Here is a 23,066-nt window from a genome sequence, read left to right on the forward strand (position 1 = left end):
CCAGTGTTCAGTAGAGTTTCCAGCACTGGCTGAGGCTATTATGTACACCGTATCACTCACATAGCACAAGGGACATAAGGTATTAGATATGCCCCTTTCCCTGGAATTGGGCAACCAAAGCACCTGGGAGAGAGGCTAACAATAGCTCTACAAGGCTGAGGCTAATATATTTTATATGGCACCACCAGCACCAGGAGAAGCAACATCTCCTCTCATCATTTTTTTTCTGCTATTAATCATTGCCTCAGGTTTATAATAACTACTAATCTCTTGGTCATAGTAATTTAATAAACCACCCCAAAAATAATCATAGGTTAGGATGAATCACTCAGTTTTTCTCACTGCTCATTAATATACCTTTATATTTACTTATACAATAAGTGAAATATTATATTGTAATTCTACAACAGTTTACAGTTATGTTTATTTCATGTGTTGTATATTTTGTGCAATGATAGTCTGAACCAACCTGAAACCCACTGCATCCAGATTACATCATACTTCCTAGCAGTGGGAGTGAAGTCTTGCAAACAGTAGCAAAAAAGAGTTTCCACCCTGTCCGCTTCCTCTTCCAAGTAGCTTTGAGCTTCTTCTAAAAAAGGCTCTGTCATATCCACAAGCTCAATGTTATTGAAAACTGGCAAGAGGACATGTTTACTTACTCTTCCAATCCCTGAACCACAATCAAGTGCAAAATCTGTACCAGATTTTCCTGGACCCTGTATGACAAACAAAAGCATTGTAGTTAATGACTTCTATAAAATACACAACTGGATAACTTAATTCAATCATTCTACAATAATTGGTATAAATTAAACATTTTGAACACACCTTCAGTGAAGTTATAGCTGAAATTGGTGTGGTTTATCAAGGAGGGTTTTGAGAAATGTATCAAGAGCAAACGCTCAACAAGTATGTCTGAACATATACCTTCATATCCTCACAATTTATATATCAATAAATGCCACTATTTCTGTCCAGAGGCATCTTAACAAAAACAAGAAATGTAGTCTCTATTGTATATGGACTTTTGAAGAGAAAACATCTCTCCCCTCTCCCATTCTCTCTCCCATTTATTCTTTCACATGGCTAATGAAGTCTATTCCAGATACATGGGAGGAAGGATGACTATGAAGTAATGCTGTAGATATTGATACAGAGATATATTGGAATGCTATCTTGATATAGGATTACATTGGATTAAGGAATATTGTAGTTTCTGAGAAAATTATTGATATTTATAGATAGATTGTAAGATTATTATGCTGAGGTTGATGTGATTTATGCATTACCTGGAGCAGTGATGTTCAGAGATGTTACATGGGAGCAGCAGTTGTTAGGATATTGTTGCTATTGAGTACATGTTGAGGTTGATGTGATGTATGCATTACCTGGAGCAGTGATGTTCAGCGATGTTATATGGGAGCAGTGATTCAGCAGTGATTGTTAGGATTTTGTTGCTATTGAGTACTTACCAAGGTTGATGTGATGTATGGATATTATCAGGGCTTGATTAAGGGTTCAGGCTGGTGTAGGATAATACACTCAGAGCGCCCACACGATACCGGTGGTAGTCATCAGAATGACGCTGATGCCACCGACAATGAGAACACAGACAAAAAAAAACGATTTCCACAATGACTATAAAAACCAAATGCAGACTTAGCATAAAACTGACAATAGAGATCACCGACCTGCTATTCTTACATTCCGAACCCTGGCAAAGACGGCACTTTGTATGCACGTCAGTTTGTATTGCGACTTCAACTTTTCTCTAGTTAAATGCCAACAGCCAAACACTTTACTAGGTCATTTAGCAGCCTATACAGTTTTACATTACACATGGCTGTTGGCATTGCCGCTTTAAATAGAGAAAAGTTGAAGTCGCTATGCAAGCTGACGTGCATACAAAGTGCCGTCTTTGCCAGGGTTCGGAATGTAAGAAAAGCAGGTCAGTGATCTCTATTGTCAGTTTTATGCTAAGTCTGCATATGGTTTTTATAGTCATTGTGGAAATCGAATTTTTTTGCGTTGCGCTTGTCATCGTCGGTGCCATCACAATCATCATTTTGTACCCAACCCCACGATTCCACGCCAGGCTAATATATGGTAGGTAAAAATAAACTCGTCCTTAATTAAAAATCTGTCTTTCTTCACTCCCCCCACCAACAATATTTATGTTCCTGTGTTTTCGAAACTCAGTTCCACTCGGCTTTTTAAAAGAGTCACAACAATCTTTGTCACTAATTTCGTTTTCATTACAATCTAGAACTGTATAATGGATCAGAGGTGTGAATGAGCGCTACTGAGGGTGAAGATGGAGGAGAATAACATGTATACACCTGTCGGAATCCATGTCGCTCCTATTTGCTTATCCTCAAGTGCCCTCTCAAGGATGACTCATTGTCTTCAGCCTTTACCATGGGAATATGTCAACATTAAAACCTACATTTTTTCCTTCATGTTCTATTTTAGCTTTGGATAACAACTAGTCTCTTATATTTTAATATGAATTTTAGTTTATGATTTTCTATTAAAATTTGGCATCCCCAAAAATGTTGCCATTATAGAGTTTGCATATAGCCTAATGTACTGTATGCTGAAGTATTATGGAAGCAGGAGTATTATATTGGATAAGAATTATTATGAGAAATAGAAACATTGGAAATGATCTATGTGAAGATTTATAGTAAATAGATTGCTGTGCTCTATTGTAATCATCCAAGGTTTATATATGGGAACTTTACACTTACACAGTGAAAGGAATCAGAAGAAAAACACAGAGTAAGAAATCAGCAATGGAAGTTAATGTACCTCCATACATATATTGTATCATCTATTTTGAACTGTTATATGTTTTCTGTGTTTTGAGTTTCATACATACATATCTTATACAAGTTAACCTGTAAATGATACTCATGCATTCTAGTCAAATCAAGCTACTTAAGGTGTTAAAAAGGTTCTTGTCATGCATTTGGGCCTAGCCCAGGCCTCCTCAGGGGAAGAGCGTTACTTCCCGACGCAAGCGCCCTTTTTTAATGTGGTTTTGTCCACATGTCACCACCTCATCATTTTTCTCCATCACCTCATCCTTCATCTTCATCGCCACATCCTTCATCAAGCTACTTAAGGTGTTAAAAACTCCCCACTGTCACCCCCGGCAACCACCAACCACTCCCAACTGTCACTTCTCCTTCAAGAAATGTATAGGTCAGTGTATAACTCTGCCCAGCAGGTGGCGCTGCAGCTTGGTTTTTCTTTTTTCCACACACTCCACTAGGCATTTATATAGTAGATAGCTTATTATATTACCTTGATGAATTAACTGTTGCTCAAAAACTCTGAGTTGTATTGTATTTAAAGTAGTCTAAAGGACTGGAGTAGGTGTGCTCATAAGGAAATGTGAAAAGCGTGTGGGTGATTAATGTTATCTAGGAACAGAGGATGGAAATATATGGAATTAGCGAGTGCATAATAACTTATTTAATATGCCCTATTCTCCTTTTATAGAGGTCAAATGCAGACATAGAGCTTGATTCATTAAGGCATGCAAAAAATGTATTGTGCATTTTTTAAAAATGCACATAAATCGTGCATACGAGTATGCACGTCCGTATTTAACTCTCTTGTTGAATACAGGTCTAGGTTACCTGTTCATAAATGGCACTTGCGGAATTCAGACACACAGAATACATTTTATTAGAAATAATCTATAAAAACAAATAGACCAGATATCATCAAAGTCGGCGAGTATTAAAATAAAGAAGTGAAGAAAAATAAAGATAGGTGATAAAGATAGTTAAAAATACCCTTCCGGGAAGCCGGTAGTCACAAAATTGTGACACTAGTAGTTAAATGGGGAAATTACCCATTAGTGTTTACACTGTATCATTGCATGCAACAAAACACTTTATTGAAATTTAATGTTCCTATGTTCATAGATACATTGTGTCAATTTTCACATAAGTTAGCAAAATGTGTCCACTCTGGATTAAATGAAAGCAGTGCTTATAGAGATGTGCCGATGAGGGTTATAATTTCCAATACCACTGAGGTGTTAAAGTCTGACACAAATATTCAGGGGAAATTGAGTCTATATATATTTGTTTGCCAAAAGTCAGGATTGATAACCTGACTGGTTATCATCGAAACCTGGGGATCTGTATATATAGTCCCAACATTTCGGATTAGTGACTGGACTTATATATTTGTAGCACCCTCTCATGCAATGTATAAGAGAGAGGTTAATAATATCGTGGCCACAGAGGATTCTCCTCTAAAAAATGTCTGCTATCTTTAGAGCTAGGTCAGCTCTGCCCATAATCATGCTGGTGCTAATAGTTTGACTAGCGATGTCGAGTGACCACACAAACTAATCCTTCAATTCTCCCCCTTGTTAGGCACTTAAATGGACTGGAGTGCCTCAGTCAGCAACCTTTCTTAGGTGACTTGTTTCACCATTTTCTGTTCTGATGTAAATTTTGGTTGAGAGAGCACCCCCTCATATTGAATTACCTGTATAATTATAAATAATTCCAAGGTTCAAATGATGAGGAAGTCTTAACCCTAGAGTGAGATAATTCCGCTTTTTTCTACACAGAATACATTGCAAGATATGTACAATACACATGTGGAATATAATTTCTCAGCAGAACGAACAGAGAAGAGAAACAAAATATTAAATTTTTGCCATATGTTAATAACATAGATATTAATGATATTTTTTTATTTTTTTTTAACTAAAAAAATTCCCTATGAAATACATTTATCAGGATGATGTTAAAGTCTATCTTACATGAAATGAAATTTTACAGTTGCTCCTGATTACAAAAGACTTTTCTGCATGCATATGCGACCGTCATCACTATCACTCGGCATTTACACCTGACCTGTATCTGGTATAAGTGATACGACTGAAAAACACGCACCTGAGAGATGCCCAAGGCTTGAATCAGACACTGCTGCATGCGTTCAAGCTTTGCACACCCTTACTATACATGCCTACGCCCCTTCCCCTCCCTTTCATGCCCATGAAATCATAGTTCACTGAAGTATAGTTAGTTTCTGTGCATGCACAGTGCAATTTAATGCAAAACTTTATATATAAAATTGTGGAAAGTCCCTATCATTAGGATAAAGAAGTGAAATAAAATTATTTTGTGGTATGGAATAAATGAAATATTTTTGTTATACATCAGACAATATTATACTTCTTTTTAAAGACAAACCTGATCAACAGCATCACACATAAAGGTTGCTATTGTACCCTTCAGCTACTTAATTCCACTGTGTTGGTATGTTCTGGTACCCATTACAATAAAAGTGATGTTGCAACTTCCGTTTAGCTATCATTTTATTGGGAAAAAATTGGATACATAGTTTTCCTCCAGTATCCAGTTCAAATATGGCAGCTACTGGAGGCTTGATTACACAGGAGTCCGTGGGGCCATATCCTTGAAGTCTTACTGCGCCAGGGAGAGATAGTTACAATAGTTATATTGTAACTTTATTGTTATTTAATTGCATATAAATTCCAAAAACTGTAAACAAAAAAAGGAGGTTCTTGCAAATACAAAAAAAAAATAGAAATTACCATTCCTTTTTATGTATGTGTTTTTTAAAAATATAACTTTGTAACTAGAAAGTTTTTGCTTTGCAATATAGTCTAGCACTGTATTTAGCAAGAACTGAGTAATATGATTTTCCAGTAGGAGAAATTAGTTCTGTTATTACAGTTCATTAGCATAGTGGAAAAGGATAAACACTTTCTCATCTGACATGTAGCAAATGTGTGTTAAATTAAAAGCCAGGCTGTTATAGCTTTCTTAAGTAAAAATAGACTACTCTAGATGTGGCCCAAGTCTTGGTGTATCCTGTTTTGATGATGAGGTTAGTTGCTTTCACATTTGATCTGTAGTGAGAGTGATCTATGTCAACCTCTATTAGTAGATACATTCTTAGAATTATGCCATCTACTTTTGGTTACCCTGATGTCAATGTACCATTAACTTTAAAGGTTCTGTCTTTGCACATGTAAGAAAAATGTATTTATAATAATATTATGTTGATTTCAGAAATGTGAAAAGCATAACAGCAAAAGTTTAAATGGCTTGCTTCATTCATTTATATATTTACTTATTTACTGAAGAACACATATTCACACACGACTTTTGTCACGATCTGCCTCAGGCTGCAGTAGAGTATTTCCTCTCTTAAGGATGCACTGTCTTCATCTGATGCTGGGGTTAACCTTTCATCATTACTCCTGGATCCCATTCTCCTGTGTCTGGCCTTTAAGAGACTGGCTTTCCCAACAATCTGAGCCAGTTGATCAAGTGTCTTGCTGTTCTCTTTGAGTAACTCCTGTGGTCTGATCCTGACTGGTTCCCTGATCATCTCATGTGCCTGGCTTCCAGCTCCAAGCTTCCCAACTTACCTGGACCTCTGTGCTACCTATGCCTGCAGACTATCGCCACTGTTTGATATCCCGCTCATAAGCTTCCTAGCTTAACCTGGAATATTCAGACTCTCAGTACCTACGGATCACCTTACCTGCCTGGAAAGGCAGAGTATTCAGCTTCTCAGCCAAACCTGCTGTAACAGTCTTACCTTCTGTCTCCCCTGTGCCGGGCTCGCCTTCCTCTATATAATCTCAACACTGACACTTGCTCAGTGTCAGTGCAACTATGTTGCTGCGCATATGACTTCACTTTGTTACTCCTCATTTGGTGATTTCTGCTGGCTCTCGCTGTGTACCATTTCTGCCTGTTTGACCAAGTGCTGCTGGATTTCTCTGTGTACCGATCTTGACTTGTCTGACTATGTGTTGCTAGATCTCTCTGTGTACCGAACTTGGCCTGTCTGATACAGTCTTCTGGATCTCTCTGTATACCAAAATTGACCTGTCTGACTACATGCTGCTGGAACTCCTGTGTAGCGAGCTCAGCCTGCCTTACTATTCTGTGCCTCAATTACCCGTGTACCAGATCCTTGCCTGTCTGACTACTTTCTGCCTTACCACCCGTGTACCAGTTCCAAGCCTGTCTGACCCTTCTGTGCAGGTTATTGTGTGTTCCTGATTTCACTCCTAGTAGCGGTCTCAGCTTTAACTCCAGGAATCCTCCATCATTCCTCGTAGGGCCTTGTGTTACATCCTGAGGCAGTCCAGAGGGCCACGACCGCCGCAAGGCAGTCCACCCTGCCTCTGGTCTCTTAGTGCTATTTGAGATTGACACAGGTACCTATTGGAGTTGTAACACCTGCATACTCTGACTATCTAGTTCGTGTGTTATCTGCCTTTTAATTTGCTACATTACAATGGCTTGTAAAGGCACACTTGCTTTTACCCCTTACTTTAGAATGTAACTGTAGAATAGAGAGGAGAGCTCAATCAGGGGGTAATATAGAAAATCACCTCATAATAAAACTGTATAGCACAGAGGAGAATTTAGTGGGTCTGACTCATTAAGGAACGTAAGGCAAAAAAAGCAGTAAATGTTATATTGCAAGGGGTGCAAATTAGTTTATTCTTTTGCACATAAGTTAAATAGTGACTGTTTTTTCAACTAGCACACAAATACTTGATAGCTTTATTTTTACACTGAAATTGAAAGTTGAGCTAGGACATGCCCTATCCCAAATATAAATCTCTCTGCACATTTTGAATTTAAAATGTAACTGTCCATCACCTGAACTATGCAGGAGGAGACAGGAGCTGCATAGATTTGCTTTACTAAGGCAAGTATTGTGCTGAAGGGGAGATAGCGTGTGTAAATAAAGGGTCATATTCAATTGTTTACTTTTTCCGCCGCGGAAAAAATAAACAGGTTATTACGGTAATTCTACTCAGATTTCAGCTCGCAGCTCCCTGAGCTCAAATCCGTAAAAACGGTTTTTACACGCACTATTACCGTAATGACGGTAATAGTGCGCGCTGCGAGATTTTTGGCATTTTCACCAACAATTGAATATGCCCCAAAGAGTTTCTATTTTGCAATATAGATATGGTCTGGTGACTAACTTACTGCAACAACTATTGCAACAATTGCACCACCACACAACAACACCTGTGTCCATACTTAACAGACAATGCTGTGAATCTCTCTGTTCACTAATACCCACACCTAAGAGCTAGCCAGGACACAGAAGAAAGCACAAGTGAGAAGATGTATGACTTGTTATGCACCCCCTAGGCCGCACATGGTGGCAGAGAGTTAGAAATGCATTAAAATAGGTCTGAAAATGAACAATTATTCTCAATGACCAGAAACTTGCTTGCTATATTAGTCAGGAGTTTTGTAGTTTTCCAACGTCTTCCTGCTCCACTCACTGCTTAATGCAAGTTTTGCACATTAAAGTAAATGAAATCATCTCAAGAATACAAGTAAAACAACCCCATGTCAAACATATTTGAATCCGATGTACAATTTAATTTGAGTTTGATTGTTTGATCTTACTGTTCACTTAAACACTGATATGATATCAGGTGCAATTCAATATCCAGGTTTATGTTGTATATGCAGTAAAGTGTTATTATATGATGTTTTGAATTTGCACATTTTATACATGAATTTATATATTATTAGAAGGTTATACATTATCCGCAGTACACGTATCTGTTTTTGTGGGTTTTAAATGCCCTATTGTAAGCCTTTTTTTTCTTTTAGATATTTTGTTCTTTTGGGGATTGCAGACCCCTTGCAATTAGTGGCTTTGAACCACAGCCTTATTAAGCACCAGAAGCTATCTCTATTTTTAAGGGTTAATGTGGAGTAGTCTGGCACTTGTCTGATGAAGTTAGCAGCACACAGCAGCAGGTAGTGTGCAACCAGACTGTAAATAGCAAAACTCTGAGCCTGAGAGGCAAGGGTTAATACACAGTAGTCTGGCATTTGTCTGGTGTAGTGGTCAGCTCACGATAACAGGTAATGAGCAACCGGAATGTATTTGGCAGAACTCAGAGTTGGACAAGTAGGGATCAGGAGTAGAAAAGACAGCAGAGTCCTTTAAACAAGCCAGGGTTAGGGCAGGTAGTGATATGAGAGCAAATCCGTTTAACAAAGCCAAGAGTCAGGAGAGGAGAAGACAACAATTCATATAAACAATCCAGGTCAAACACTGATAGCAAAACAACACAGGAAACAAGACACACTAGGTCAAGCAGGAACTATCACCAGCATTGGTATGCTTCCTGGAGGAGGTTTATAAAGGCAGCAGCACCAATCAGAACTGCTGTATGATTAGCTGCATGAGTGTGGTAGGTGATTGCCCACCTGAGGCTGCCAGACTGAGAGCTGAATGAAGCTTACAACTATTTTTCTAGCAACCAGCTGAATCAGTGAACTGCAGGAATGATCCTACACATGGTAGTTGCAGGAATTCACAGATGATAGATCAAACAAACAGGAGAGCTCCTATTTCTTAACACCCCTTGATCGCAGATAATGGGATGCAGAGAGAGAAAGAGATACTATCACAGCCCTCTCTATGTCATAGGTGAGGGCTCTGATTATAGCCTGGATAGCAGTGAAGACAAGGTTATTCCTGACCCTTCGGAGGAGATTGGTTCAGACACCAGCAACAGCTGTGAAAAAGTACAAAGTGGAAGTGAGCAATACAAAATGTAAACAGAGACTTGTTCTACACACAATGATTCTCTACCTGATGGCAATGGTGTTTTAAACACAGAAGGCTAAAATATGATGCAGTATCTTGCCAAACACTTTCCAAATATAGTGAGTTCTCTTGATTGGCTAATTGCCCGTCAGCTCTGTCTATTTAAAGCACCTGCTTCTCTTCTAAGTTGCCAGATCTTCAGGTCTCCTTACCTGTTAGGACGCTGTTCTCTCTGGCTCCCGTCTGCACATCGGTATCCTGTGCTACCTGTTCCATGATCAAGACCTGTGGTCTTATTGCAAGAACTTCGTGCTTCATCATCGGTCCCATCCTCAAGGTAATCGCTTTCCTGGGATCTCAGGGCATCAGTTCTCTGCAGTTCACCAACTCTCAGTATCCTTTGTTACCTGTTCCATTAGCAAGACCTGCGGTATTGTTGCAGGAACCTCATGCCTCATAATCAGTCCTGTTCTCAGCTATTCGCTTTCTAAAGACCTCAACGCTTTGGTTCACTGCCGATCACCTGAAACTCTGCATTTATCGTCCAGCAGTCCTGCTCCACTCCATGGTTCCATCTCACCCTGCTCTAATCCCCCTTAGAGGACTGCGACCTGCGGCTAGAGAGCAGCTAAGTCCGTATTCCCTTGAGGGGATCCCTGGTGAATACCTCTCTACCATTAGACTCCACACCTCTCTGGGGGTAAGTTTATCTAGAGTGAGGCTTCAAGGTCTATTCCAAACTCAGGCTTCGTGACAGAAAGCATGTTGCTACTCTGTCAAAAGTTCTCAACTTAAAAAACACAGAATTGGATAAATTGAGAGACTAGTGTGCACCGACAATATTACCACATTTCAGAAGGTACCCTCCAGCTTGCCAAGTTCAACAAACTTTCAATGGCCCTTGAGAGGGTAAGACAGGCTGAATTAAAAGGCAAGAATTTGGAAGAGAGTCCGTGGGGACGAGGCGAGTCGCAGTGGTGCCTAAGCCACCGTGGCTCATGACAGTAGGTAAGTCATTAAATGGAGGAATTTTAGGATGAAATCCCTGAAGGGCAAAGAAAGGAGAAACCGAAGTGGAGACATGAGTGTGATTATTATGGGCGAATTCTGCCAAAGGTAATAGATCAACCCAATCATCATGTTTAGCTGAAATATAACATCTGAGAATTTTGATGACCCATACCATGGAGAAACCTTTGGAAGTCAGTAAATGTGTAATAAAGTCCATAGAGAGATGACTCCAAGGACGATCGGAATAGGAAGTGGATGCAATAACCCATAAGGAGGCTGCCGGGGAACCTTATTTTGAGCACATGTAGAGTATGCAGCTATAAAATCCTGCACATCAGAGTGTAAAGAAGGCCACCAATAACTACGCAAGATTAACTCCTTGGTTTTCTTGATACCTAAATGGACGGAAAAACTAGAGGCATGAACCCACCTTAGAAGCTTGAGACGCAAATGGGAAAGAATAAAAGTTTTCCCATGTGGAATAGCTAGGTGAGTAGGAGTAGTGGCCACAATACATTCTGGGTCCTGAATGGGTCTAGAAGAATCCTCCTCTGGATCTGTAGAGTCAAAGAATGAGAAAGGGCATTCCGCATTTTTATTTCTGGAACTAGGCCTGAATGTGATAATCAAGTTGAAACAGAATAAAATAATGACCACCTGGTCTGACAAGGATTTAGACAGAATGCGAACTGTAGATATAGAAGATTCTTGTGATCCATATAAATCGTTATAGGAAATATGGCCCCCTCCAAGTGATGTCTCCATTCTTCCAGGGTTAATTTGATGGCAAGAAGTTCCCGATCTCCAATACCATAATTTCTCTCCACAGAGGATAACCTTCCGGAGAATAAGCCACAAGGAGAAAGTTTGCCATTGTAGTTCTTTTGAGATAAAACAGCTCCAACTCCGATAGAGGATGCATCTACCTCAAGGAATAAAGGAAAAGTGGGATCCGGCTGACGCAGGATAGGAGCAGAGGTATAGGCTCTCTTTAGAGAAATAAAGGCTTCCACGGCCTCTGGCAGACAAAGTTTAGAATTAGCAGACTTTTTAGTTAATGTGGTGATGGTTGCCACTAAAGAAGAGAATCCCTTTATGAATTGTCTGTAGTAGTTGGTGAACCCCAAAAATCGCTGGACCGCCTTAAGTCCCACTGGCTTTGGCCACTCCAAGACCGCCTTTAGTTTCTCAGGGTCCATTTGAAGACCAGAACCTGAAACCACATGCCCCAGGAAGGGAAGATGATCCTTTTCAAAAACACATTTTTCCAGTTTGCAGTGTAATTGATGCAGTTGTAGCCGGTCAAATACTAGGGAAACATGCCTCCGATGAGAAATTATATCAGGATATCATCCAGGTATATTACCACAACTTGAATCTCAAAAAAATTTGTTGATGGAATTTTGGAACACCACGGGGTATTTGCATAGCCCAAAGGGCATAACCAAGTACTCAAAATGTCCATCATGAGTGTTAAATGCTGTCTTCCATTCGTCCCCCTACTTAATACAAATTAAATTGTAGGCGCCTCTGAGATCCAACTTGGAAAAAACAGAAACCCCTCTAATTTTGTCAAACAATTCAGAAATTAGTGGTAGGGGATATTTATTCTTCACAGTAATAGCGTTAAGACCTCTGCAGTTGATACAGAGACAGAGAACACTGTCCTTTATTTTAACAAAGAAGAAGGCGGCCTTGGCAGGTGAGGTGGAATTTCTGATAAAGCCCCGCTTAAGGTTATCCTCAATGTATGCGGATATGGACTGTGATTCAGGTAGTGATAGCGGGTAGACTCGCACTCAAGGTGGCATCTTATCTGGCAAAAGGCTCTATGCCGCAGTCCCAGGGTCTATTGGTGGATAACTTGGAAGACTCCTTCTCACAAAATACATCGGAGAATGAACTATTTTGCAGGGGAATATCACAGGATTTCTCGGGTACAGAAGAGGTAGCCCCTAAGGGCCTTCTTACCTCAGGAAGACATCGAGAGTGGCAAGCGGACCCCCAAGCAAGTACTTTGGCTTTATGGCAATCCATAATGGGGGAATGAAGTCTAAGCCAAGAAAGTCCTAATATCACTGGTTTTATAGCCTCAGGAATGACCAGGAACAAAATGATCTCCTTGTGCAATGCTCCAATCTGAAGGGACAGATTAACAGTTCATCTTCTTATAGATCCTCCTACTATGCGACTTCCATCTATAGAGGTTATAGCAATGGGATGATCCAGAGGAAGTGTAGGTATGGATAATTTAGTAACAGCAGCAGCACTTATGAAATTCCCTGCCGTCCCAGAATCAATGAGAACAGGAAGACAAAGCAGATTGTCAGCATAAAGAAGGAGAGCATAGATGGAGAAACTGGAATCAGATGGAGAGGAAGCGAAAACACCTAACCTGATCTCTCCGGAGCCGGTTAGGCCCTGTCATTTGGAATATTTACTCAGAAGATGACCTGGTTCCCCACAGTACAAGCATAGTTGGTTCTTGAATCGTCTCTCTCTCTCCTCCTGAGAGAGGCGAGCTCTCCCCGATTGAATGGGTTCTTCTGGTGATACCACAGGAATCTGAAAGCAAGGAGCCAAACGAAACCCTGGATGACGAGACATCTCCCTCTCCTTAGTGCGCTCCCTGAAACGAATATCAATCTGGTTACACACTGAAATTAGAGCATCCAAAGAGGAAGGAAGTTCACGACCAGCCAATTCATCTTTGATCCGTTCCAAGAGTCCTTGCCAAAAGTGTCCACGAGAGCTTTCCTGTTCCAGCGAAGTTTGGCCGCCAGAGTACGGAATTGGACAGCATATTGGTCTAGAGTGGACGTGCCTTGGCAAAGGCGCAGAATACCAGAGCCGAGCAGGATACTCGTCCAGGTTCGTCAAAGATACGCCTGAAGGTTTCCAAAAAGGTGGTACAATTATGTAAAATGGGATCATTGCATTCCCATAAGGGAGATTTCCAGTCTAAGGCTTGTCCGGACAATAGAGAAATAATATAGACCACCTTTGTCTTCTCTGTAGGAAAGTTCCCAGGCTGTAACTCGAATTGAATGGAACATTGGTTTAAAAAAACCACAGCAAGCTTTAAGATCCCTATCAAACTTAGTAGGATTCGGAATCCGAAGCTAGGGAGCCGAGGATGCGGAGGCCACCGAACTAGATGCTTGAGAAGAAGAAGATGATTGTGGAGGAGAGGACGGAGGAGGGGGTGCTACTGCCTGATTGATTAGAGTATTCTGGAGGGTATCGAGACGGGCAGACATGCTCTGTAGCAATTGTAGTAGCTGAGTCTGATTCTTCTCTTGTTCCTCTACCCGAGCGGCAAGATGCTCCAAAAGATCCCTAGCAGAGGGGTTACCGGATCCATCCATCATGGTGGGGTCAGAGCAAACTGTTACGTCTCACGGGAGACGTCTATTAGTCAGCGTGGACTCAGGTCTTCCCAGGGCGCGAAGTCTAACAGACCTCCCGGTCTTCACCAAGAACCACCGCAGGCCGGGATGGGTCTAGCTGCCGGAGGCCCGCAGGTCGCGGCCCCAAGGTTAGCCCTCTGACATAAAAGGCGTGATATTTCTAGATGAGGGATCTGGAAAGCAGAATCTGTAGTGGTACAGCAGGACAGGGTAATTAGCTGGAATAGATCAGAATGGTCTGAAGATTCCTGACATGTTTCAGTGACGCACCAGGTCGAATATACCGAAGATATACCACAGGGCGGAGAGTTACCAGACAGAATACCTAGGAGCACAGCCGGGTGGGATACACAGGAACACGGGCCACAGTAGATATGAATAGCCGGGTCGGATACACAGAGTGTTAGCCGGGTCAGATACACTGAATGTCAGCCGGGTCGGATACACCAGAGGCACAGGCAAAACAGTGGTCAAATGTGAATAGCCGGGTCGGATACACAGTATGTCAGCAGGATAATCCAAAGGGATAGTCTAACAAGGCAGAGGTCATACATGGAGGAGACACCAGGAACCAGCACAGGATACACAGAGGGAGAGCCAAACGCCAAGCTGTAACTTGTTGCTCTGACATAGGCAGTGTGTCAGAGCGAGCAAGATATAGGTGAAGAATTTTCAAATTCCCCACCTCTGAAGTCACATGACCGCAGCCGTGCACTGCCCGGAAGAACGGAGCATGGGCTGCGATCGAGCAGGAACGAGGAGAGGTAAGTTCTTACACTATCTCTGTGTGTGTGTGTGTATGTTAGGGAATTTAGACTGTGAGCTCCAATGGCGCAGGAACCGATGCGAATGAGTGCTCTGTACAGCACTGCGGAATTAGTGGTGCTATATAAATAACTGGTGATGATGATGATGATTCTATTAGCAAAAGCACCGTGGAGTGGCGGGTGGCTTAACTAACATTTGCAAATGTGTGCAACTAAGACTTTTTCATTATATTTATTTTCCTTTCAGGATAACCCCAGCCTTTCAAGCACCTGCTAAGAGCCTATAAATTGATTGAGCAACTTCCACTTCTGTATTGTTTGTTTGAGAGGCATGTTGGTATCAGTAGCTGATGGGGAGTGCTGTTGCTGTATTGCCATTTGGAGGCTTTTGGGGTACCTCCTGGAAAGTTAGCTCTCAATCTAAAAACACATATGTATTGCCCAAATATATGGGTCTCTCACTGTTTAGAGTTAGAACCACCCTCATAGCAAAAGCGCTGTGGAGTGGCGGGTGGCTTAACATACATTTGTGTGCAACTGAGACTTTTGCATTTTTATTTATAGTAGAAATAGCAGCTCCTTTGCTGGCTATAACAGTGTGCTGGGGGATTTTTCTCTGTGTTATTCCTTTCAGAATAAACCCACCCTTTCAAGCACCTGCTAAGAGCCTATAAATTGATTAAGCAACTTCCACTTCTGCATTATATGATGTGTATAACTGACTGATGTGTGCAACTGACTGATGATTAGTATTTGAGTAGCCCCAATTTTTATGGTCAGTGCAAACTGTGAGGATGTAGAATGCAATAGGTGAAAACTCCTTAATAAATTGCCTATATTAATTGGCAAAACCTAAGAATATTTGCACAAATTTTATGTTATGGCTAAACCCAGTAAATTATTGCCTGAACTTTAACTGTATCGATTTGAAATCCATCTTAAGAAATGATACCCTGGAATGACACCTCAGTGACTTACACTTTGCTCTACTTTGGCAAATAATTTATATTCTGCATTTTTCTAAAACAAGAATTACATGTCTACAATGCTAGGTAAAATATGTAGACAAGATCTATTGCTACAAATTTACCTTAAATTATCTGAATAATATGTATACAAAATCCTGGAAGATAGCTTGGGAATTACATAACCATAAAGGCATAACCAAATATTCATATTGCCTATTTCTAGGATTGAAAGCCATCTTGCATTCATCACCATGTCTATTGTGGATACAGATTGTAGACATATCTAAGATCAATTTTAGTAAAACAGTTCCACCATTAAAGGAAGAGGGTTTTTATTAACAGAGATTTCAATTATACAGGACTTCAAGCTATGTTTATGCTGTAAATTTATTTGATTTGGTATGCTGGTCATTTCATTTGCTGGGTATGAATTTCTGTTTACGATATGGTGACTGTGTTAGAATACTGCCCAATTAAATTTCTTAGTATAAAAAAATACAGCTAAAACCAAAATATATTGTCTTTTACAAAGCCCCACCCACCATTTAGTTTTGGGCAGCAGTATATATATGTTGCTTTTCAAAAATGATAGGGAGCTTTTGCAACTTACCCCAACAAATTTCATTAGAAACTCTGTAGATGATTCTATGTCTATGTTGGAGAGTTCAGAAAAATCACCCATCATTCCTTCATCTGTTGCAGGAACATCCTTGTAAAAATTCCTTGCTCTGGCATAAAACTGCATCTCACCATCAACCACTTCACTTGTCAGCGCAAAGAGTTTCACTGTGAAAACAGGACAAAGATTTCAGTTAGATGCTTGAAATATGGCAACAGACTTGGAAAGTTACAAAATAATTGAACAATTGGGAGAAATAAACTAAGCTCGCTTATGCACATTATTTTTATCAGTTGTTTATTTACAATGCAAACTAAATATCCACTCCTTTTTTTTGTTCTGTTTTATTAAAAAAAAAAATCTTATTATTGAACTCAGATATGAGGATATAAAAAAATGTGAAGGGAAGGCAATGAAATTCAATCCAATAATGAATGTTTTGTTTAAAATATACACTAGGGGCCAAACATTATTAGCGCATTTTAACACAGATTTTTGCTTGCGGCTCATAGAGCTGCAAGCAAAAATCAGCGTTGAAATTATTGTAGTAACGGTAATAGTGTGCAGCTATTACCATACTAACGGTAATAGTGTATGGTCCTGCGTTGTTCTAAAGAACAACGCAGGGAATTAAATCTACCCCCAACAATTTTTAGATGTTTACAATGATTCTTTGTAGAGGAAAGGTAAGACGTGAGCAGGATGTGAAAAAAAGGGATAGGGAGAGCGGGAGTACTAGGAGCTTTCATCGTGGCTTCCATCTGTCTGACCAAATAATCTAAAATTACAAACGTATCTTAATTAAAAGCTGATCAGGATGTTATGAATCACAGTGTGTCTTATTGAATGTTTGGAGCAGGAGTCAAAATAAAGATAAAGTTTATTAAGTTTACACATGTGATGCAAGCTAGAGGAGATCTTTTGCTGGAGAGTAACAGTTCGGATATGGAATAAAACAGCTCAGGATATGGAATAAAATTAATAACAGCAACAATAACATAGAAGCCAAAGTCACTATAAACTCAAACGTAAAATAAACTAATAGGTTTACAGGGTAAAAGCTGGAAGGTGCAATGGTGAAACAGTCCAGTGAAACAGAAAGCAGCCAGGAACAGTTATCTTAAGAGATGTAAGAACCAAATTGGTGTTAAACTGAAAGGTTGGATGAAACTGGAGATCAGAACAACAATCTGTACATAGGCCCAAACAAATAATGGCCAACAGTGAACAGTGCAATGGGAAGGCATATAAACAGGGAGGCAGGTGCAAATAATCAGGTTAAAGAGGACATTAACCCCTCACAGGTAATAAATCCACATCTGGAACAGCAGCACCTCTGGTTGGAAAGAGGCACTGAATGCCCAAAAGATGAACAGGACAGTCCTAATATAGCCAGCCAAAAATGAGTGGATTACAGATGCTATGAGGACTCAGGTTATTTTTATCTTTTTAATTTTGTATTGATTTCTCTGGCTAGACATTAAGATTGGGATGTGTTGCAGGCTTGGCAATGACATCAATGAATACAAAGATTAATGATGGACAAAACCTCCTGCAGTATAGGATCTCTGGAGTCAGTGAGAGAATATGCCTATTTAAGAGCCTCCTCTCTAAAACCTGTAAATACGTGGGTTATTAAGTCCTGCTGAGTGGTATCAGAAGAAATAGCATGTTGTCTAACACATTGTTGCATCAAAGCCTGATTGGGCAACTGGCATCTCCGGGACCTCTGACTAGGCATCTTTGGGACCCTCAACTGGGAAGCAATCCTCTCTGGGACCCCCAACTGGACAGTAGCCATCTCCAGGACCCCTGACGGGGCAGCTATCACCTTTGGGACCCTCAACGGGGCAGCACTCATCTCCAGTATCCTTGACCAGGCTGCAGTCCTCTCCAGGATCCCTGACTGGGCAGCAGTCAACCCTAGGATCCCCAACTGAGCCAAAGTCACATGTAGTGGCTCAGGCTGGCTAGCAATGATCTGTGGCATGTCTGAGCTCTTAGAAAAGAAATCAGTGACTTCAACCTCTGGGCTGGAAGCTGTCATCTCAGGCACTGTGAATTAGGCAGTCATCTCAGGAACTGTGGACCAGACAGTCATCTCAGGAACTATGGACCAGACAGTTCTCTCAAGCACTGTGGACCAAACAATCATCTCAGGCACTGTGGACTAGACAGTCATCTGTGACACCTCAAACTGGGCAGAAGTGACCTCTGGACCGGAGGCCACAGCAGAAGTGAACTCAGGAAATTCAATCTGGGCAGTTACCTCTGAGAGCCCAGACTGGGCAATCACCACGGGGAGCATCAGGACAGGAAATAGGTAAAGACACCACAGGATTGGAAACAGGTCACATCAGAAATCCATTCCATATTTGCTGAATACAAGAGTTGTTGTGTGTCTGTTGCTGAGAAAACTTACTCAACCTGCTTTCTGAGCTGCACATTGAAGCTGAAGCTCTTGCTAGACTCATCACTGCTTACTTGACAGCTGAGCAGTCATCATTCTCTGCTCACTTGCTTTCCACCCAGTGGTTGACCAGTCACACTTGCTGCTCACATGATTTCTGCCCAGCAGCTGATTGGCCAAGACCTGCATAAATACACTCATTGCTATTATTGTCTTGCTAATGTTAGCTTTACCTAGTTAGTTCCTGCATCTTTATCCTGAGATTAGATAATCTCCTCCTGCTGAATTTCTGTGTTTGACCTTGTCTTTTTTTACTAGACATTACTGTTGTATCTCTGCCTGCCCTTGAACTCCTAGCCTGTTTATTGACTTCATGTAATTCTCCTGTCCGCTGTCCTGGCTCACCAATTGACCATTCTGTTTTCTGTCCTGTTTGTCTTGTTTTGTCTGCGTTTTGCTCCATAGTTGAGGGTCTCTGATTCTATCTCACTCCCAACCAATAACAACTATATACTACTGGGATCAAGTCCAGGGGGGATCCGATTACCAGTGAATAGTGTGGTTCCAGGAAAGGCAGAGCTACTAATGGTGAAAAACATCCCACACAATAGGTTCTGTATAGATTTTATTAGTTGCTGATTGTGGAGTTCATAACAACAGGTAATAGCACCTTAGGGCTGGAAACAGGTACTGGCACCTCAGGGATGGAAACAGTCACTAGCAACCCCTTTGGAGCCAAATGGAAGGATGGGGCCAGGGCTGGCTGAAGGAAAACAACCATCTGTGGAGCAATAACTGTACAGGCACCACTGGAACAGAAACTGGAAGTATCATTTGGAGCAGGAATGGGCAGAAAATCCGGGGTGTCACATCTGCAATCAGAAGTGACCACTAGCTGGTATTAGCAACTGATCAGGGAGGTGTAGTGTCTAACACACCCCCGGAATTCACCAGGGACCCCCACAAAGGATTATGGACTTCGCTGCAAGAGGGTGCGCAGGTCGCAGATCTCCGAGACAGTCATCTGCATAGCGATAGGCGTATACAGGAGTGGTCAAACGAATCCCGGTCAGAACCAGCCAGTAAGTGAGAAACACAAGGGTGACCCACAGAATAGTTACAACTAGCTAGGAGTCAAAACCAGAGCGAGCAGTAAGGTGCCAAATTACAATCCAAAAGGGAGGTCTAATGAAACAAGCCAGATCTAGATCAAAAATACAGGAGCTGGAAACAGGTACAATATAGGGAATGCTAGAGCTGGTTTTCAACCAATACTCTGGCACCCTACTGGTGTCAGAGGCTCCTATTTATGTAGAGAGGTGAGACCTGATTGAACAGCAATGATTCAGCTGTTAGACGCAGCTGACCGCCGACAGATGAGCTGGAGAGCATCCCGTTGCTAGGCAATGCCTGGGAGAGACAGACAAGCGTCTCCTGCACATCGTGACAGTGTAGAGACAGGATAGTTTGTCTGTTAAAACCATTAGAGATAATTGAGGGTTCAGAAATACATATTGACCCCTGGAGTTAACATTGCTGTATAGAGTGCCCAGGATTAGTACAATATGCAAACAGTGCAGTACATGGACTAAAAATAATAACAGCCATAATAATATAGTAGCCAAAGTAACTGTGGTGCAGATAGACTCAAACTATTTATGAAAGTCTCCAAGTAGTCCATCTTAAAGAGGTAAAAAAAAGTTTATCTTTTAAAAGATAAACAGTAGGTAGAGAGTTTTGTCTAAACTTGAAGAGTGTATTTTTTTGTTTCATTTGAGGCCATGAGAAGTAGTTTTTTACTGGCTTTAGTGAATTTGGTTTTGGCACGCAGAATGCTTAATTTTTCCTATTCAGGTGATAGTGGAATAATATTAACTAAATGTGGCATGGCACAGGGTTTTAGATCTGCAGCCAGATTTTTAATGGGAGAGCAGTGCCATAGGCAATGGTATAAGGAGGCATTGGGGTTGCCATATTTAGTACATATAAAAGTCATAGATAAACTGATAGTATGGTACCTGCCAGGAAACATGGATCCTCTATAAAATAGTGTAAAGATCATTTATTTGTACATTTTTGTTGTTAGGGTTCTGCTAGAATAATAAATTGCAATTCTCAGTTCATAATGACAAAGTTGTAAAAAAATGTGTCATCAATTTAAACATCCTCGTTTTCCAATTTGATTTAAGTGAAGTGCATATAAGATTTCATAAAATAAACATATTGCATTAATATTGTTTTCATGGAGAGCCTTTCTTTCTTTTTTTTTAATTAAAGTTTATTTTATTGGAAGTTTCCATCTTTGCATACATGTATCAAATATATAAACATTGTGAACAACTTGCAACATAGCAAACAATAACAATATAACCTGTTTATAACAATAACACTGCATGATTCCTACTTTGCCAGTGCAGAAAGAATAAAAAATTCTAACCAAACTGTTGTTCTTAACTGACTTTCTTTTACGACTATGAAGATGGTCACAAAGACGATATACATATTTAAATTGTAACATGAATGGAGATTTATAAAGGGGTTCTACCAGCTAATGCCCTGATATAGTTGAAAACATTTTTTTCAGATACTCCTTGTGTGTGCAGCTAACATTGTATTATGCATTTAAAAACATTTCCTGTCAGTGATTCCTTATTACTGTTTGTATCCAGGGCCATCTTTTCCATTGGGCACAATGGGCAGCTGCCCGGGGGCCCCACGGGCAAGGGGGCCCCATAGGCACGGCTCTTAATGAGAATAATCCTGCAAAAGAAAAAAACCTGCAAAAAAAACCTTCAAGGGTCACTGAGCAAGTACATCTATCTATCTCTATATATCTATAGCTATATCTGTATCTGTATACATCTATATATCTATATCTATATCTATATCTAGGGGCCCCGGTGCACTGCTTTGCCCGGGGGCCCATAATGTTGTTAAGATGGCGCTGTTTGTGTCTATCTATCCAATCCATTTGAAACAATCTAAGCAAATCTGAGAAAATCCATTGCGTTAAAATTTTAATGCACTTCAATATCAACTATGCATTTCCTGAAATCAATTTTTGTTTCATTTCTCTTGTGTGGATATTTCAGATTGCCCAGTCACTTATTATGAAATATTAAGTGGTGAAGTTATATAGTGTTGTAAAGTTTCCCAAAATGCTTTTATTTAAGATCAAAGCCATACTCAGTGCAGTGTAAAAGCTCTTCTTCAGGAATTTAGCATTTGTAACAAGCATTAATGCAATAGTAAATCTCAGGGTTTGGTGTGTGATAGGCTGCGTGTATTATTTTAAAGTTCATTTCTCTGTATGAACTAGTCACCAATGTTAAAGTTATTTTTCACTAGAGCTATCAAAATAGTTTTGAGATTTAGATGTGGAAAAAATTCCCTTCATTTTGCTAAGCCAGTATTCATAGGATCTGGGTCTGTGACATATCTTGTATCTTGTCAAAAGTGCCAGATTCTACAGGGTATCAAGATGGGCAGGTGGGAGATAAAAACCATGTCATTTGCAGATAACATCTTGATTTATCAAGATCTTGAGGTCTCTATTAAGCTTCATTAATAACAGGATGAATTTGGCCCTGTGAAATAGGGCACTCAAAGTGCTCTCAAAAGACTAATTGAATAAAATATAATATCAATAAAGTTTATATTTTATTCAATTAGTCTTTTGAGAGCCCTTTGAGTGCCCTTTTTCACATATTCTTTCTTCCTCCTGAAACGTTATATAAGTGCTGCATGTGAGGGTGCACCTTCCCTTTGATATTGTATATATTTGAGGACACATATCAGAAGCCGTGGAATTATTAATAATATGCTATATCAAAGGGATATAGGACTCACCCAGTGCGATAAAAATTGTTTAGAATATGGCTATGTATCAGGTTTTATATTGAATCTTGAAATATTGACTGCTGTAGATTTAAGAAAGGGACTCACACACCCACTCTGGGCTAAATACATGGACAAAGACATCTATCTCATATTGGGGCATTCAGTTGCCAAACAATATCAGTTTCTTATATACACTTAATATTAACAAAGACAATCAATAAGATGGAAATGTAGGTTAATGGATGGTGGCGTCTGCGTCTGTCCCATGGAGGTAGGGCAAAGTTATCATATTATTTCCAAAACTAGTTCACCTTCTTCAAATATTACCTTGTTGTTAAAACATAAAGATACATATTTACTCAATATTCTGGAATTTCATCTGGAATAACGAAAGAATCTGGAATAGGCCTTTCAGAATCCAACATT

The 23,066-nt window shown here is 40.3% G+C and overlaps 1 protein-coding gene across 2 annotated transcripts in view; it reads right to left on the bottom strand.

The window, feature by feature from the left end:
* NTMT2 (N-terminal Xaa-Pro-Lys N-methyltransferase 2) overlaps positions 1-23,066 on the bottom strand; it is a 133,144-nt gene that overhangs the window by 56,377 nt on the left and 53,701 nt on the right. For both annotated transcript variants that reach the window (XR_012678522.1, XM_075182738.1), the window contains exons 2-3: positions 16,382-16,557; positions 470-719 (exon numbers count right to left, since the gene is read on the bottom strand). Coding sequence is in view for 1 of the 2 variants with exons in the window: in XM_075182738.1 (XP_075038839.1) it covers positions 470-719; positions 16,382-16,557 (426 nt within the window). In the remaining variant the exon portion in view is untranslated. The remainder of the gene's footprint in view (positions 1-469; positions 720-16,381; positions 16,558-23,066) is intronic.

Source organism: Mixophyes fleayi, chromosome 8 (genome assembly GCF_038048845.1).
Source record: "Mixophyes fleayi isolate aMixFle1 chromosome 8, aMixFle1.hap1, whole genome shotgun sequence".
Taxonomy (NCBI): Eukaryota; Metazoa; Chordata; class Amphibia; order Anura; family Limnodynastidae; genus Mixophyes; species Mixophyes fleayi.